This window comes from Poecile atricapillus, chromosome 37 (genome assembly GCF_030490865.1).
Source record: "Poecile atricapillus isolate bPoeAtr1 chromosome 37, bPoeAtr1.hap1, whole genome shotgun sequence".
NCBI lineage: Eukaryota > Metazoa > Chordata > Aves > Passeriformes > Paridae > Poecile > Poecile atricapillus.
Genome location: NC_081285.1, coordinates 1,918,143 through 1,937,208, shown reverse-complemented (window position 1 = coordinate 1,937,208; position 19,066 = coordinate 1,918,143). Strand labels below are relative to the sequence as shown.

Below are 19,066 nucleotides of genomic sequence, written 5' to 3'. Positions count from 1 at the left end.
TATGGCAAGGCAACTATTGTTGGTGGACCACTAGGCCCTGGAAGCAAGCTGTATTTTGACACAGCAGTTGATGATGAAAATTGGAAAGGTCCCTTTGCTAATGGGTCCTGGGCTCTAAAGGGGCATTATTGGATTTGTGGCCAAAATGCTTACCACAGGCTACCCCCAAACTGGTCAGGAATATGTTATGTGGAGTATATTAGACCATTGTTCTTTCTGCTACCACAAGTTCAGGAAAATCAGTTAGGAATCAAAGTATATGATGATCTAATTAGAGAAAAGCGGTCCATTGATACATCCCTGGTTGGAAAGAGCACCCAAAAGTGGGGAAAAGATGAATGGCCACCTGAACGAATCATATAACACTATGGACCAGCTACCTGGAACCCAAATGAATTAATATCAGGTGCCAGAGAACCCATTTATAATCTAAATCGGATAATTAGGTTGCAAGCTGTCTTTGAAATAATAATCAACCAGACAGCTACAGCTCTTGACCTTCTTGCTGACCAGTCTACCCAGATGAGAAATGCAATATTTCAACATCGGATGGTATTAGACTATTTATTAGCAGAAGAAGGGGGGGTGTGTGGAAAATTTAATGACTCAAACTGCTGTTTGCAAATAGATGACAATAGAAAAGTAGTAAAACAAATAACAAAAGGAATAAGAAAGTTAGCCCATGTACCGGTCCAAACATGGAAAGGATGAGAATGAGACATGTTTTCATGGTTACCTGGTGGCCTATGGGTCAAACAAATGCTTTTTTTCCTCTTATGTGTTGTAGCAACTGTAATCTTTTTACCATGCATGATCCCTTGCTTCATACAACTCATTCAACATGTGATCAAAGGAATGCAGGTAGTAGCCGTGCCTACTGACCCAGAGATAGCTACAAAAAGGCAGAGAGTGATGCCCCTGCAAATAATTGCAAAGCCAAAAAAGACCCAAGAACAAGAAATTAAGTCAATGATAACTAAAGTTTGTAAAGACAATTATTAACAAAAATTAAAAGAGGAGGGATTGAGAGGAATGATGGGTTTGTCTTTACAACAAGCTGTGGGTCAGTTGATAAGATGTACTATCAGTGAGAGACGACAGAAACAATGGGATGGATTCCAGTAGAAGATCAAAGGGGCACTAAAAGGACACTGTGAATTCCATAAAAGTTAAGAAGGGATTATGCATGGGGGGGGGAAGGAAGGTATCACCGCCGGTATCAGGCGTTCCAGGAAGCCTGTACCTCTCAAGTACCTCAGCCTATGGGGAAAGAGAGAAGGGACAAGCGGCCGGGAATTAGGATAAAAAGGAGGCTGCACCCTCCAAGAATTTGAGAGACCCCAGGGGAATGCCCCATGGCCTCTCCCTTTATTCGAATAAAGTAAAAGGACTCCTCTGTCTCCTTTTTGGACATAAACCTCTAGTGTTTGTGGATTAATTTTCCTGACATGCTCACTCTCGTCCTCCAGGCTGCCTCTGCCGGCAGCCGCCACCGGGACCCCCCAATGTCTCCCCAGGGGGCATTTTCCGCTCAGCTTGGGAGTTCTTCGTAGTCCAGAATTCCCCCCAAACATCCCAATATTTCCCCCCAAAAAAACCCAAACTCAGGGATCCCCCCGGGACATTTGGGCGAGCTCCCCCTCCCTGGTCACCTGCGGAATGGGAGCCGATGGTCCCACGCGTGGAGGGCTGTGAATTCAGGCTGCGCCTGACCTCATGATTCCTTCTCCATTTCCTGATCCTCCTTTGTCCCTCCTCTTCCTCTTCCCCCCGCTCCTCCTCTTCCATCCCTCCTCCTCCTCCCCCAGGAGCAGAGACACCCTCGGTGCCCCGTTCCCGAACCCCTCACAGCCCACGGCAGGAGCGGGGATGGAGCCGGGACAGGTCGGGATGGGCAGCGCGGGGCTCTCCGCTGCTCCCACCCGCTGGGGACGGGGGGAACCCGGCCCGGGGAAAAGGAGAGGGAAACTGGGAAAATTGGGGGCTGCAGATCCAACCTGGGTCTGGCTGGGGACCCTGGCTGGGGACTGCCAACCCTTGGGGCTCCTCTGGGGAGATGAGGGAGGGGGGAACACAGAGAGGGCTGGGGGATCCCAGGAGTGGCAGCACTGGCAGGGACTGGTTTGTACTGGGATCATCCTGGGATCATCCTGGCAGTGAGTATGAGCCTGTAGGGGCAACTGAGACCAGGTTGGGGGTAAATGGGATGTACTGTGAGTGACTGGGATCATGCTGAGGGTAACTGGGAGTAGCTGTGAGCATCTGGGATCATGCTAGGAGCAACTGGCAGGAACTGGGAGTCACTGGGATCATACTGGGAGTGAGTGGAAGCAATTGGGATCATACTGGAAGTGGCAGGAGGTGACTGGGATCCTACTGAAGGCTACTGGGATTATACTGGAATTGAGAGAGAGAGCTACAGGGACATAGGGGGCCACTTGCATCATGCTGGGAGTGACTGGGATCGACTGGGAGTGCCTGCAACCATACTGGGAGTGACTATGGCTCCTACAGGGATAGCACTGGGAACCACTGGGATTGTAGTAGGTGCAAATGGAACCTGATGGGGTTACTGGGAACTACTGGGCCCATGTTGGGAGGAAAATATGGTCACATTGGGAGCAACTGGCATCAGCTGGAAAGTACCGGAACCACGCTGAGGGGAATGAGACCAACACTGAGGCAACTGGGATTGTACTTGGAGAAAGTGGGACCAAACTTTGGGCAACAGACAGAAACTGGGGTCATGCTGGAGGCAACTGGGAGTAACTGGGAAACACTGGGATCATTCTCAGTTAACTGGAACCTTACTGGGGTAACTGGCAGTGCCTGGAAGCAGGCTGAGTCCACCAGGGATGTACTGGAAGTGTGTGTAACCATAGTGGGGGGACTGGAAATACAGTGAGAACAACCTGGAGTGACCTACTGTGAGCCCAGTCTCTCGCAGTCATTCCCTTATCTGATGCAATTTGCCCCCAAAGGGCTTCAAGCACAACTCCACTCTTGTCCCCCACCAAATATTCCACACCAGGGAGAGGCCCCAGAGTGTCCCCAGTGTGGGAAGAGCTTCTCACAGAGCTCAGCCTTGACCCAACACCAACGGAGGCACTGGTAAGGGAAGGCCTGCGAGTGCCCCGAGTGCGGGAAGAGCTTTGTGACCCACATTCCCTGGGATCCACCTTGGGAATCCACCTGGCTGCTTCTCCTTCTGTTTTGGCCTCATTTTTCTTCTGATTCATCTTCATCCCTTAAAAACAGCCCAAACAGGGTTAAAAAGAAAGAAGTTGATCAACTGTGTCTATTGTCCCACCATTTCACAGGTGTTTGAGGGGGAATATAGGGTTTGGGGACACATTCTGGAAGATTTCTGGGTTCTTGGGGCGTTTTGGGCCATGTTCTCCAACTCTTTGCACTCCAAATGCCAAGGGGGATTGATCTGTTACCTGAAAACAACTCAATCCCACTGAAAACAAGTAAATCTTATCCCCAGAAGGGCTCAATCCCACCTCAAAATGGCTTGTTCCACCTCAGAAAAAGTCAATCCCACCCCAAACTTCAATGGTTCCACAGGCACCAGAGTGAGATGGGGTTGGAAGGAGATGGGGAGAGGTGGGATCCACATTTGGAGTGGTGGGATGCGACAGACTGGGATTGTGCAGACTGGGAGCATACGGACTGGGACCATAGTGGGATAAGCTGCCCTGGGACTGTATGGACTGGGATTGCACAGGCTGGGAGCACATGGATCAGCACCAGAGATTGGGATCACATGGACCGGGACCCCATGGACTGGGATGGCTGCACCGGCACGATGCGAACCGAGGCGGTCCCGCCCTGCCCAGGGACCCCTCGCAGTCCCTCGCAGTCTCACGCAGTTTTACCTGCAGGCACGGCCAGAACTCCCAGGAGTGAACGCAGAGGTCCCGGAGCGATCCCGGTGCTGGTCCTGGAGCGATCCTGGTGCTGGTCCTGGAGCGATCCTGGTGCTGGTCCTGGAGCGATCCTGGTGCTGGTCCTGGAGCGATCCCAGTGCTGGTCCCGGAGCGATCCCGGTGCTGGTCCTGGAGCGATCCTGGTGCTGGTCCTGGAGTGATCCCAGTGCTGGTCCTGGAGTGATCCCAGTGCTGGTCCTGGAGTGATCCCAGTGCTGGTCCTGGTGCTGATCCCGGTGCTGGTCCTGGAGTGATCCCAGTGCTGGTCCCGGTGCTGGTCCTGGTGCTGATCCCGGTGCTGGTCCTGGAGTGATCCCGGTGCTGGTCCCGGTTCTGGTCTCAGTCTCGGTCTCGGAGCACTCCTGGTGTTGATCCCAGTCCCTGTGCTGGCCTCGATCTCAGTCCCGGGGCACTCCCGGAGCCGATTTCGGTCCCGGTGTCGATCTCAATGGCGCAGCGGTGCCGGTCCCGGTCTCAGTCCCGGTCCCGGAGCGGTGCCGGTCTCGGTGCCGGTGCCGGATTCAGTCCCAGTCTCAGGCCCCGTCTCAGTCTCGGTCTCACTCCCAGTCCAGGTGCCGCTCAAACCGAGACCTTTTCGGGTGATTTAAGGTCCCTTTTGGGCATTTCAGGCAAGTTTGGGTGCTGTTGGGGCCCTTTGGGTCTTATTACGCAAAACCAGCGACTTTCAGGGTGGATATTACGCCCCCTTGGGAGATTCAAGGGTGATTTTTGGCCATTTTTTGTGGGTTTTCCAGCAGTTTGGTCGTTTTGGTTGGACTTTAGACCCCTTGGGATGATTTTAACAGCATTTGACTGATTTTTGCCCAAACCATATGGATTTAGCGTGGCGTTTAGGTTCCTTGGGGTGATTTCAGGCCATTTTGTGGGGATTTCAGGCTTCTTTGGGTGATTTTAGGCAGAACCTCATCCGTTTGAGAATGTATTTTCAGCCACTTCGGACAGGTGTAGGCAAATGTGTATGACTTTAGAACCCTTCCTATGGGTTTTGGCCCCTCTGGCTGATTTTCGGCCAAAGCCGGTGTATTTAGGCTGCATTTGAGGCCCTTTTGGGTGATTTGAGGCCAAAGCGGGTCCCCTGAGAGCCGCGCGTCCCTTTGGCCCCGCCCCTTTCCCCTCACAGTTCCCGCCCTTTCCTTGATCCGCGCTCCCAGTTCGGGATTCGGGAACGGGGCAGGAGGAGGAGGAGGAAGGGAAAATAGGAGGAGGAGGAGGAGAGGGGAGGAAGGGGCGCAGAGGCAGCAGGAAGGAGGAGGAGCAGAGCAGAGGAGGACCCGAGCGGCTCCAGCCATCCCTGAGCTCGCAGCCCCCCGGGACCATCGCCCCCCATCCCGCAGGTGGGCGGGGAGGGGGAGCTCGCCCCAGATCCCCCGGGGGTCCGTGGGTTTGGGGTTTTTGTGGGGGATGTTTGTGGATGGCAGGGCTCCAGAGCCGAGGCGCAGATGCCCCTCGGGGGGACAGCGGGGGTCCCCGGGAGGTGTTTTTGGGGGGTCCCGGCGGCGGTGGCGGCAGAGCCCCGGCAGAGGGGCCGGGGGGATGCGGGTCCCCCCGCGGTGGGGGTTGGGCTTCCCGGGCCGGGCCCGCCGAGCTCTGCCGGGGCCATGTGGGGACCGTGCGGGAGCGGGGGGAGAGCGGTTTTGGGGAGCCCCGGGAGAGCCGCGGCTTCCCTGAGCGGGACCCCAGAGAGAGGAGAGCCCCAGAGCCGCAAAGCCGGGACCCCGAGAGGGGGGGAGCCCTGGGATTGCCGGGACCCCGGCGGGGGTGCTGGGGCTGGAGGGGCGGCATGGCCGGGAAAGGGGTTTGGGGCTCCCGGTGCCGGCAGTGGCTGCTCCCAGCAAGAGCCCAGTGATGCCAGTATCCCTAAGTGAGGAGATGGAAATGGGGGGAGCTTTTGGGGTTCCTGGGACTCCCAGCAGCCTGGGGAGGTGGGGGACCGAGTAGAAGGGGGAGCCCCAATCCAAGTGTGTCCCCAATCAGCTGGGACAGGGGAGAACTCCCCAACACCAAAGGGGAGAGAACAGAGATGGGGAACTCCTGGGAGGCTTTTTTAGGGCTGAATCTTGGTGTTTGGGAGGTTGTTATGGACCCCAGATGGCCGGTGACTTGTAGAGATGGACTTGGGCAGAGGGACCTTCAAACTCAATGTGCTCATCCCTTGTTTTCCACCCAAACCAGGATTTCCCAATCCCAATGCTTAGCAGGATGGAGGAGGAAGCTGTGAGGAAGAGGAAGATGCCCCAGGACACCCAGGCAGGTGAGGATGAAGTCAGTGTCCCTTTCTCCCTCTCTCCTCCTCCATCTCCCAGCCCAGCCCGGCCCCCGGCTGCAGGACAACCCCGCTGCCGACGCCGTCCTGCCGGGGACGCACTGGGGGGATCTCCTTCCCCTTCCCTCTGGCACAGAGGCAAATCCCATCCTCTCCTTGTCCTTCCTCCCCCAGACAAGGAGCTGAGGATGGAGACCAGGGAGGACAAATCCCTGCAGCAGAACCTGGTGGAAGAGGCCGTTTTGTGCAGTTCCACAACACAGGAATCCAACGGGGTGGAAAAGGCCCGGAGATCCCGCACGAGGAGGGGCTGCAAACGCAGATCACGGGGATCTGAGGAGGACAGACCCAGCCTGTGCCGGGAAGGCGGCCGGAGATCCAGACAGGGCTCTGAGCTGGTGGTCCATGAGCAGCCTCACAATGGGGAGAAGCCCCACGTGTGCTTGGAGTGTGGGAAGAGCTTCAGGTGGAGCTGCCAACTGATCAGGCACCAGATGATCCACACTGGGGAGAGGCCCTATGAGTGTGGGGAGTGTGGGAAGAGGTTTCAGCTCACTTCCAATCTCCTCCTGCACCAGCGCACGCACACTGAGGAGAAGCCCTTCCGCTGCCCTGACTGCAAGAAGGGATTCAGGCAAAATTCCCATCTTGTCAGGCACCAGCGCATCCACACTGGGGAGAGGCCCCACAAGTGTGAGCAATGTGGGAAGAGCTTCAGCCGGAGCTCCCACCTGATCTGCCACCAGAGGATCCACACTGGGGAGAAGCCCCACAAGTGTAGGGAATGTGGGATGAGCTTCAGAGACAGGACCAGCCTGATCCAGCACCAGAGGACCCACACTGGGGAGAGGCCCTACGAGTGTAGGGAATGTGGGAAGAGGTTCAGACAGAGCTCCCACCTGATCCTGCACCAGAGGATGCACACGGGGGAACGGCCCTATGAGTGTGGGGAATGTGGGAAGAGCTTCAGACAGAGATTCAATCTGATCAGCCACCAACTGATCCACACTGGGGAGAGGCCCTACGAGTGTTCCAAGTGTGGGAAGAGGTTTCCCACCAGCTCCAGTCTCTTCCTGCACTATCGGACTCACACAGAGGAGAGGCCCTTCCAGTGCTCCGACTGTGGGAAGGGCTTCAAGCACAACTCCACCCTTGTCACTCACCGGCGCATCCACACCAGGGAGAGGCCCCAGAGTGTCCCCAGTGTGGGAAGAGCTTCTCACTGAGCTCAGCCTTGACCCAACACCAACAGAGGCACTGATAAGGGAAGCCCTGCGAGTGCCCCGAGTGCGGGAAGAGCTTTGTGACCCACATTCCCTGGGATCCACCTTGGGAATCCACCTGGCTGCTTCTCCTTCTGTTTTGGCCTCAGTTTTCTTCTGATTCATCTTCATCCCTTAAAAACAACCCAAAAAGGGTTAAAAGAAAGAAGTTGATCAACTGTGTCTATTTTCCCACCATTTCACAGGTGTTTGAGGGGGAATATAGGGTTTGGGGACACATTCTGGAAGATTTCTGGGTTCTTGGGGCGTTTTGGGCCATATTCTCCGTCTCTTTGCACTCTAAATGCCAAGGGGGATCGATCTGTTACCTGAAAACAACTCAATCCCACTGAAAACAAGTAAATCTTATCCCCAAAGGGCTCAATCCCACCTCAAAATGGCTTGTTCCACCTCAGAAAAACTCAATCCCGTGGGAGATGTCTTTGATTCCACAGGCGGCAGAATGAGATGGGGTTGGAAGGTGCTGTGGTTTGGGGCAAATTTGGGAGAAAACCTCTGAATGGGGTCCCTCCAGAAAGCAAATTTAAGTGGCCTCTCCCCCATCTGTTTTGGGAAATATATTTCTTTGGAGAAAAAGGGTAAAAGGCTGGTTTTTTAACAAGCAAAGTATCTATAAACATAAAAAAGATGATTAATATTAAACAATAAAACCTCTCGCTGTTTGAAGAGATGGCAAATCCAGAAAAGTCCTTTTCATGGAGTGTAGCTCAGCTCACTCATTCTCTGATCTGTTCCTCCTGTGCTGGAATGTTCTGAGGCTCAGGCCTCAGTGGGCCACAGCCTTGAGCTCCCAGGGTTTGTTTGGGTTCTCAGTCAACAGCAGGTTTGAACAGATACAAGAAAAAAGGGAAAAAACAGTCTGGGCAACTTCTCTGCCTCAGCTACCTAAAAGCTAACTAAATGAAACTAAAACTAAAAACTAAACTAAACTAAACTAACCAAAAGCAAAGGAGAGCTCTGTCCTGCTGTCTGTCTGTGCTGCAGACGACAGTCTGGGGAAGTGTGCAAGGCAGTGAGTGCTATTTCTGCAAACAAACTGCAGCTTCTTCCCCCGCTTTGCTCTCAGAGCCCGTTCTTGAACGTGCAGAACTTAATAGGCAGCAGAAACAGAACAGACACCTGGGGATCCAAGCATCATAAAGTCACCCCAGGCCAGAAGGAGGTTGGGAGAAGTGGGATCCACATTTGGAGCGGTGGGATGGGGATTGTGTGGGGCTGGCTGGCTGGGCTGTATTTGATAGGAAATCAAACTTCCAGAGTTCCTGATTTCTGTCCCATTCATTTTCAGTCAGGTGCAGCTCTCTTTGCAGAGTGCCACTGTGGCGCTCGAGACGGACACACGACGCAGCGAGGTTCACATGGCAAGAGCAATCTTTATTGTTCAGGAGTTGCTTTTTGATGGTTGACCCCGATGGGCCGGAACCTTGGTGCCCCCCCAGCCACTGACCGATAGCTGCCTGCGTCCGCGCTCCTCTGCAGCCGAGTGCCTCTGCTTCTCCGTGCCCTCTCTCCTAAAGGTGTTTGATTTCCATTCTTTCACAGGAACGGCCTTATCGACTTCAGGGCTCTGGGAGGCTTCGGGCCAGCTGTTCACCGGCATCTTTAGGCACCCAAAATCCCCCCAGATTCCCTCCAGAGACCCCAAAATTCCCACTTTTGGACCCCAAATTCACAAATATTCCCTTCGTAGACTCCGAAATTCCCAAAAATCTCCTATAGAGAACCCAGACTTCCCATGTTTGGACCCAAAATTCTCTATAGGGACCCCAAAATTCCCAACAGTTTCCTATGGGAACCCCAAAAATTCCCATTGAGGACACCAAAATCTCAAAAAGTCCCAACAGAGATGTAAAAATTCCCATGTTGGGACCAAATACTCAAAAAAACTCCCTGTGGAGACTCCACAATTCCTAAAATTTTCAATATAGGCCCCAAACTTCCCAAAATCCCCTACAGATTTCCAAATTCTCTTTAAGGACTCCAGAATTAAAAAATTTCCTTGTGGGCACCTGAAAATTCCCAAGAGACCCCAAAATTCTCTATAGGAATCACAAACTTCCCTATAGGGATGCCAAATTCCCAAGAATTCCTTGTACAGAGCCCAAAATTGTCAAAAATTTCCTTTAAAGACCCCAGAATTCCTTTATAGAGATCCTGGACTCTCTATAGGCTCCTGGGGGAGCCTACAGAGCCCCTATGGATGCCCCAGACCCCCTTTACGGTTCCCCAGATACTCTCCAATCCCCTATAGATCCCAGACTCCCCTAAGCGCCCCTGAACCCTTGCCAGGCCCCTGGAGACACCTATAGATCCCTTGTAGATCCTCAATATATCACCTATAGATTTTCTGCAGATCCTCAGTGTATGGATGCTAACTATGAGCAAAAGCAGGGAGCACAGTGCCTGTGGAAAAGCAGGCCGCATAACTTTCTCAGTCTTGCCTGAGAAAGTGGCTTGGGAAATCATAAAGAGGAATTAAAACAATCCTTAGAGATAGAAGGCAGCCTTGCAGGAGCTGTTTGTCAGTTTCTTGTTTTCTTACAAGAGAAGGTCGAGGGGTGGTGAACCCCACTGACCAGTGATGGTCATGTGTTAGTTCACTGAAAACAAGAGTTTTGCCTTTCTGTACTTTCACATATCGGTCTATAAAAGAAGATCTGAGGTAATAAACCTCGCTCTCCTGTTCAACGCACAAGAGAGTCTGTGTTGTTCTTCTCACCGTTCCTAACAGAGCAACACCAGTGCCTGCAGACTCTGTGAGTACATTCTCTGAGTATCCCTTGTGTAGAGCAGCCAGGGGTGCCCAGGGCTGTCCTGCAGAGCAGGGTCCTGCAGCCCAGGGCGCTGTGCTGGGGCAGGGACTCTGCTGCCTGCCAGGGACAGCTCTCAGCCGGCCCGGGGAGCTGCTCCCAGCGCTGGGGACAAGCTGTGGGGGGAAGGAGCCACCCTGAGCAGGGCAGGGGCTGCTGCTGAGAGGGGCTGTGTGGGGCAGGGCTGCTCCCAGCTCCAGACCTGCCTGGACACAGCTCCAGAGGACACTTCCCAAAGGAAGGTGAGCCTGGGATTGCTGTAAAGATCAGGAGATTTCCTGAGACTGTTTTCAATTTCTTGCTTTAAGCAGGGTGGGAAAGTTGAGATGATGACAAAAAGATTTTTGCTTTTTATACATTTTTGTTGTGGTAGAGTTGTTAGAATGTTGTTAAGTTAGTTTATGTTAGTAGTTGATAGCTTGAAATGTATCCTTTCCCCTATTTTAGTTGTGATTTTCCCCCTCCCCACTTCTTTTTCTCCTAACTGTTTACCTGGTGTCAAGTTCCCATGGTTACTGAAGTTTTTCTCCTCAGCTCCACTGCGAGAGAAGTCGGATGGAGTGGAGGGGAGACCTTGCTGGCATTTCCAGCTGCTTGAAATTTCTTTAGCCCAGGAGACTCTTCTTTCCAACATGGAAGTTTGTAACTCTGTTTTTCTGGTCCCAGAATGCCTCTGAGTTATGGAAGCCACAAGGGTATTCTTGCCTTGCATTTCTTTCCCCCCTGTGAAAAACGAGGTTCACATAATTTTTATAGAATTGAAAAGTTTAACAAAAAAACAATTAGGAGAAAAAAATAAAGTATACAGATACGGCCGGGTGTCTCTGCATTCAGCTAAGAGAACACACCTTACTGACAAAGGATTGTCCCTTAAAAACAGAACCCTGCTACATATCCCTAAATTCTCATACATATTCATACATTCTTCTTAGGATCTTTGGTGTTCTTCTGTTTAGTTTTCTCTTGCCCTCTTCCCAATAGATCAGTCTTCTTGGCGCCATTGAGATTTACATCCCCTGATACCAGAAATGCAATAAATCTGTCTCCCCAGAGTTCTGGTCACTGCTGTCTTCATCTGGATAAGATAGTTTACAAAAGGAAAAAGAAAGTGTCTCCAGCTATCTTTTTCAGTCTTTGGGTTATACAGACAAAAGTAGTTTTTATTTTAATACTATGCCATAGCCTAACATATATGTATTATACCACTATTTCTAAGTTTCATCAATAACAGAAATAAAGAAAATTATATTAATACAACAAAAATTTCCATTCTTATACATATAACATTCATTTTAATATTTGCGAAAAGCCAACAACATATGTATCTATAACACCCCGTGTTGCCAGGAAACCATGGATTCCCCTCTCTCCCCCTCTGCCCCTCTGTGGAGAATACTCCTACACCTTTGTGGGCATTTGAAGTTGGTGTCTGTTTTTTCTTATCTTGGTGTGTGTGACCTTGATTTGTAGAAAGTTTGTAAGATGTACTAACTGAGAAAAATAATTGTTTCTCTCTCTGATGTTCCCTCCCTCCGAGAAACCCTGTTAAAAAGAGACCACCAGACCGCAAATCCTTTGTCTCTCGTCCCTTGGATTCCCCTTCACAGAAACAAACTGCAGAATGCAACCCCAGGGAGAGAGTCCACCCCTGATTTCTTTGTTCGCTTGATAGACTCGGATTCTTGAAGAAAATCAGTGAACCCCACAAACATATGCTGGTTTGAAACCAGAGTGAAGAGAAACCTCACCACTGAGCTAGCCGGGCCACTCGAGAAGATCGAGTCAGGTGGCGCCCAGAACATGGGGCTGGCCTGTCCCTCAATACAGGGGACAGAAGAGCCACGGAAGGTGAGATTCTGACCACCGCTGGGACGACATCTACCCCAGAAGTGTCTCTTCGCTGTTCTAAGTGGAAGACGTGTTGGGGAGAAAAGCAAGAACCCCTGAGCACCAAGGGGCTGCTTTTGAGAGCGAGACAACGGCACGAGCATGCAGAAGACTGAATTTCTCAAAAGGGGGAAGTGGTGAAGAGGGAGTGGGTGAGAGAAGAGTCCCATCCCAGGTGAAACTTCTGGATGCAGAGCAGTTTGGAGCTGTTGGTGAAATAGCTGTAACAGACAGGTGAGATCACAGAGATGGGTGCAAGACTGTATGTAACACAAAGGGGGATTTTTAATCAAGTGATTAGCATTTTGCAAATTGGAGAGAAACCGTTTTCTAAGAAAAAAGTGAAAAAATTAGTGAATTGGTTTTTTTTTAAACTTTCCTCAAGTATCTCCTGCAGATGTAACTTCTATTTCCTTCTGGAACAGAGTGGGGACAAAATTGACTGAATCTGTGAATGCTGGAGATAGTTCAGCAGCGAAAGTAATCCATTTGTTTGTTTTGATTAGACTAACCCTTATTGAAAAAGAAGAAAAGGAAAAAAGCTTACCCAATCCTAACCCTGATAACCGTCTCTTTACCTCAACCCTGTTACCCTAAGCTGGGGGAGTCCTCTCAGCACCCCTGTTCCAGCAGCTCTGGCCAAGCTCTTGGAAACCTTTCCCTAAAATCCATCCCAGCTCCCTCTCCTACCCCTCTTTACCCTCAATATCCCTCTCCTTTTGTTCCTGGTGTTCTTTTGGGTGCACAAAATGGAGGAGACCACATGATGGGTCCCCCCCACCAGGTGTTACACAAAGGGCCCAGGAGCTTCAAAATGCTGGTGAGCACATGGTCGACCCCCAGGTTGCTTCTTCTTCCCACAATCCCTTTGTTTCCCCTCCCTCCCTTCCTCCCTCAAGACCTCCTCCCTCCTGGTCCTCAAGACCTCCTCCCTCCTCTGCCTCAGCCCCACCTCCCAGGGGTGTCTCCCTCCCAAGGCACCCCGCCCCTGACCCCTCCTACCCCCCCTGCAACCCCGCCTGCCCTCTCTCTGCTGCTGGCTCCCAGGTCACCCCCTCCAGCTGTGGAGAAGGGAAGGGGTGAAGGGACACACCAGGAACAGAGGCCTGCCTTCTTTGCAGCACCTGTAACTTATGGGAGGGGAGGAACATTACCAGAATGGAATGCAATGTCATTTCGGTTGAAAATGGAATTATGCAAAGCAGCAAAAGAGTTTGGAAAGGAAAGCCAATTTTTAAAAAGTCTTTTAAATGCAACCCTCCCCTCCAATCAATTGTTCCCACATGATTTGAAGGATTTATTTTCCTGCCTTCTATCCCCAGGAGAGTATTTGCTCTGGGAAGGGGCTTGGAAAAGATTGTTGAAAACCCTTTTGGGAGAATTACTGAGCAGTGATTTTGAGGCTTTAGATGAAAATGGTAAAATAATTACCATGAATCATTTATGTGGTGAAGGTGATTGGAGCGAACCTATTGACCAGGCCCAAAATTTGCCAAAAGGAGCTAGAGAAAAAATACAGAAGGCTGCAGAGAAAGCATTTTTCAATATTCCTCTTTCTGAATCTGTTGTTTCCTATGCTCATCATTCTGATGAAAGATTTGTAGATTTTGTGAATAGATTAAAGATACAGATTGAAAGACAAGTGCAGAATACCACCCTGCACTCTGACTTGCTGTTGGAAATGGCTCGAGTGAATGCGAATGAAGCCTGCAAAGCACTGATTTAAATGCTGCCAAAGGATCCATCACCGACCTTGACAACTTTAATTGAGATGTGTACGGATGTAATCAGCACTTCAATGCCAAGGACTGAGGATTCCCAGAGAACCCCAGGAAGGATTGCAGCCACAGCTGTACCCACCCTGCCATCACCAGCCAAGCCGAAGGGACCATTCACCTGTCATCGGTGTGGACAGCCAGGACATTGTGCAAAGTTCTGCCAAGTGCCATATCCTAACAAGCAAGGACAGGGAAACTGGGAAAAGAGAGAGGGTCCTCAGAACAAAAAAAACTAGATACCCAGCAAGAATCTATTCCGCGCAGAGACACAAGTGGAATAGAAGTCACAGGAGAGGGAAAATTGAATATGATAACACTCTTAAATGTGACATTTCTCACAGGTCTGACTTCTGCCACCAAAATTACACCAAGGGTTGTGAGGTTTGGAAGCCAAAATTACCTCTCAAATTGTTTACTGTGAAAGATAATTTTTTTAGATCTCGCCACTGGACGGTTGTTTCCGTTGACCCGCTGAGGGAAAAACTGACCCCTGACCTGAATTGTAAGTTTCTTGTTATTGGGGACACAAAAAACACACCCCCAGAGATTGAAATTTCTCCTGTCACTCTTTCAGCTGACTTGGATGCACTCATCCTTCAGGCACGGTGCATCAACCCACCGTTCTTCGTGGCACAAGGGCAGGTAATTGCTCAAGCTATTCCCATTCCATCAGGGATCCCAGTAGATGATGCAGCACCTCAGATCTGCTGGGCTCAAGCAGTGGGAGAAAACAAACCCATCACCTCATGCCATTTGAAAAAAGGTAGTGAAGGCATGGGAATGACAGGCATGATAGACACAGGAGCAGATGTGACTGTCATCCCTGAAAGGAGATGGCCACCGCAATGGGAACTGCAACCGATGGTTAATCACATCCAAGGTATAGGGGGAGCCCAATTGGCCAAGATATCAAAGGAACCCATTCAGATTAGAGGACCTGAGGGGCAAATAGCATCTATTCGCCCCATTGTCACTGACTTCCAGGATCCCCTGTGGGGAAGAGATGTCATGTCCCAACGGGGAGTCCGCATTGAAATTCCGAAAACACCTTGGGATTTTTGATTGTGGCCACTGAGAAGCATCAGACCCAGAAACTAGAATGGACCACAGATTGCCTAATTTGGATAGCCCAGTGGCCGCTAAGCAAAGAGAAATTAAAGGCGCTAAATGAGTTAGTAAATGAGCAATTGGCTCAAGGCAATATTGAACCCACTTTTAGCCCTTGGAACTCCCCTGTGTTTGTTATTAAAAAGCCAGGGAAAGACAAGTGGAGATTGGTTCATGATCTGACAGAAATTAACAAAGTCATTGTGGACATGGGACCTCTTCAGCCAGGAATGCCTTCCCCTGCCATGCTTCCTCAAGATTGGGAATTGGCTGTGATTGACGTGAAAGATTGCTCTTTCAAAATTCCTCTAGACTCTATCGACGCCCCCAGGTTTGCTTTTTCTGTGCCTTCCCTCAACAGAGAAGCCCCAGTGAGAAGGTTTCATTGGAAATCCCTCCCCCAAGGGATGAAAAATTCACCTGTGATTTGTCAGTGGTATGTTGCCGCCTTGTTATCCCCTGTGCGAGCTGAGGTGGGGGAAGCCATCATCCTGCATTATATGGATGATGTGCTAGTGTGTGCCCCATAGGAAAAATTGCTCCAGTCCACACTGGACTGGGTGACTGAAGTTTTAACAACTGCAGGATTCACCCTTCAGGAGGAAAAAGTGCAAAAGATACCTCCTTGGAAATACCTAGGTCTGGAAATCACTGCAAAAACAATTGTTCCTCAGAAATTGGCTTTTAACAGCAATCCCAAAACCTTAGCCGACTTGCACTCCCTGTGTGGAACACTGAATTGGGTTAGGCCTTGGCTAGGCATTGCCATTGATGACCTAGCCCCTCTTTTCAATTTATTGAAAGGGGGAGATGAGCTGAGTGCTCCAAGGACTCTGACTCCAGAAGCCAGGGATGCTTTAGAGAAGGTAAGCAGCATGATGGAGAAGAGACAGGCACATAGATGCCATCCAGAGCTGCCTTTCAAATTTATTGTAATGGGGAAATTGCCACACTTTCAGGGGTTGATTTTTCAGTGGGACAAGGACCAGAAAGACCATTTGATTATCATAGAGTGGGTCTTTCTCAGTCACCATCGGTCCAAAAATATTACAAGGCCACAGGAATTGATGTCCCAGTTGGTTGGAAAGGCCAGGCTGAGACTGAGAGAACTTGCTGGCTGTGATTTTTCATGTATACATTTGCCCCTAAGCCTCTCTGAGGAAGAAACCTCCTCAGTGAAGATGACCAGGGAAATGTTTGAGCACCTCTTGAGGAATCAAGAGACCCTGCAAATTGCTCTGGAGAATTTTACTGGGCAGATTTCAGTTCATGCCCCTGCTCACAAATTGTTTAATTCAAAATTTAATTTGATACCAAAAGATAAGAGGAGTCAGAAGCCCCTTGAGGCTTTGACTGTTTTTACTGATGCTTCTGAAGCATCCCGAAGGTCAGTAATGACCTGGAAGGATCCTCAGACGCAGCAGTGGGAATCAGATGTTGATTATGTGGAAGGATCCCCTCAAATTGCTGAGTTAGCAGCAGTGGTTAGAGCATTTGGGAGGTTTTCAGAACCATTCAATTTGGTCACTGATTCAGCTTATGTAGCAGGAGTGGTTTCCAGAGCAGAGAATGCAGTCCCCAAGGAGATCTCAAACAGAACGTTGTTTGAATTGCTCTCAAAATTGATTGATGCAGTGTCCCATCGAGAACATCCCTATTTTGTTATGCATACCCGGTCGCACATGGAATTACCTGGTTTCATAGCAGAAGGGAATGACAGAGCTGATTCCCTGGCTGCTGCCCCTGTTGGGCGGGCCAGACTCCCTGACCTGTTTCAACAGGCAAAATTAAGCCATGAAATGTTTCATCAGAATGTGCCAGGTTTGATTCGACAGTTTAATCTGAAACGAGATCAAGCCAAAGCCATGGTGGCCACATGTCCGCACTGCCAGCGCACAGCTCTGCCATCTCTGGGTGCTGGAGTCAATCCAAGGGGACTTGAAAGCTGTGAAGTGTGGCAAACTGATGTAACACACATTCCTGAATTTGGACAGGTAAAATATATACATGTATCCATCGATACCTTCTCTGGAGCAATTTTTGCCTCGGCCCATGCAGGAGAAAAAGGTGTGCATGCCACAAAGCACCTGTTGCAAGCTTTTTCTGTGCTAGGCATTCCTAAAGAAATTAAAACAGATAATGGACCAGCATATATTTCCAAAGTGTTTAAAGAATTTTTGCAGGAATGGGGAGTGAGACACAAGACCGAATCCCCCACTCTCCAACAGGTCAAGCAGTGGTGGAGAGAGCACACCCATCACTCAAAAGAGTTTTGAAAAATGGGAAACAAAGTAAACACCACAGGAAAGATTATGCAAAGCCCTGTTCACTCTCAACTTTTTAAACTGTTCTATGGAAGATCAAAACCCCCCAGTGGTTAAGCATTTCTCCCCTCATAGCAAACACAAACACAAGGAACATCCACCACTGTTGATGAGAGACCCTGAGAGTGGAAGAATTGAAGGTCCTTACAAATTAGTGACATGGTGTCTCAGTTCTAGAAGACAGGTGTCTGCTAGGGAGGGCAGGAGCCTCCCTTGGGATGAAAGAATGTAGACCCCCTCCCTCCAAATTATTATAATTCTGAAATCAAGGGGCTTTCAGGCAGAGATCTGGGGATAGGAATAACAGTTCTTTACTAGTATAACCAGGCAAACAAACAACAATAACTACAGCAATAACAAGAACACAGACCCAGGGACCCCGGGACAGCTTCCTCGGCTGAGATGGGATGGAGGAGAGGCTTTGTTTTCACAAACCCCTCGGGCAGTCAGTCCCGGTGCTCCTGCAGGGCTCTGAGGAACACTCAGCTGGAACAGCAGGGATGAGCTGAGATCCTGGGCTGGTGGATGAGGTGGAACAGCAGGGATGAGCTGAGATCCTGGGCTGGTGGATGAGGTGGATCAGCAGGGATGAGCTGAGATCCTGGGCTGGTGGATGAGGTGGATCAGCAGGGATGAGCTGAGATCCTGGGCTGGTGGCTGAGGTGGATCAGCAGCTCCGCGGTGGTGCCTGGCACTGCCACATGTCCCAGCAGGACAGGGGGTGTGAGGACACCAACAAAGAGGGAAGAAGGAGAAGAAGCAGCAGCTCTGTCTGGGTGATGGCGAAATTCCCTTCTCTCCACCGCAACAGCTCCGCGCCCAAAAAATATCTTTCCCTGAAGCTGAAGAAAGCCCGCCAAACTGTCCCCACACTCCTTTTTCCTGCTCCCCTTCCCCCCCTGGGCCCAGCCACTCTTTGTCTTTTGTCAAGCACCCACCAAGTACCCAGAGTTAGGTTGTCCCTGCAACTAATGGATAAAAATTCCACGGGCAAGCCAGAACTAAAAAAGGACACCTAACCCCCAACAATTCCCTATCATTGCATTAGGGCTGAATCATGATGGAGCTGCTCTCTATCCTTTTGAGCATAGGGAAAGGGCCTGTCAAATTGGTGAGAAGTGGAAAACGGTTAATTTGGAAACTTGTATTGTCCAGGAATAACAAGGGTTTATCTGTAAAAGTAATGGAATCAGAGCTCAAGATATTTGTTTGGACACAGAACAAAATGTCTGTAACTTTGAAATTCATCCTAACAAGACTCCTGAGACAGTACTTGTGCATATAGGCCATGGATGTACATGTTTGAGAATTGCTTGTGATAGTGTACTTATAGAAAATTTAGTAGTGAATACAAAAAAATCATGCAAATTTTTGTGTTTGTAACTTTACTAAAATTGCAGGATGTGATTTTTCTTATGCAGTCCAAGTTATTTCTTATCACCTTTTACTGTCCAATTACACACTGATCCACCATCTATTGCCTACCTCTATTTGGATGAACCTCACTCTGGTAAAGCAATTGTTGGTTCACCATGATTTAATTGAAGTTTTGGAAAAGGTCAAGAATAATGGACAGAAAACCTTAGTAATTGTTCATCACAATGTGAGAGAAATACATTGTGTTTTGGAAACAGTAAAGAAAGATGCCAAGCATGGATGGT

At 49.9% G+C, this 19,066-nt stretch overlaps 3 protein-coding genes across 3 annotated transcripts in view; 2 read left to right on the top strand and 1 right to left on the bottom strand.

The window, feature by feature from the left end:
• The window catches only part of LOC131591075 (zinc finger protein 883-like), a 30,830-nt gene extending 29,088 nt beyond the window's left edge, over positions 1-1,742 (bottom strand). Inside the window, exon 1 of the mRNA XM_058861514.1 lies at positions 1,653-1,742. The gene's annotated coding sequence lies outside the window, so the exon portion shown is untranslated. The remainder of the gene's footprint in view (positions 1-1,652) is intronic.
• The window catches only part of LOC131591066 (uncharacterized), a 62,273-nt gene that overhangs the window by 25,371 nt on the left and 17,836 nt on the right, over positions 1-19,066 (top strand). The window lies entirely within an intron of this gene.
• On the top strand, positions 5,169-7,617 carry LOC131591068 (zinc finger protein 239-like). Its single transcript, XM_058861503.1, has 3 exons — positions 5,169-5,287; positions 6,126-6,204; positions 6,391-7,617. The coding sequence occupies exons 2-3, from the start codon at positions 6,141-6,143 to the stop codon at positions 7,440-7,442; spliced, it is 1,116 nt and encodes a 371-aa protein (XP_058717486.1). The 5' UTR covers positions 5,169-5,287; positions 6,126-6,140; the 3' UTR covers positions 7,443-7,617.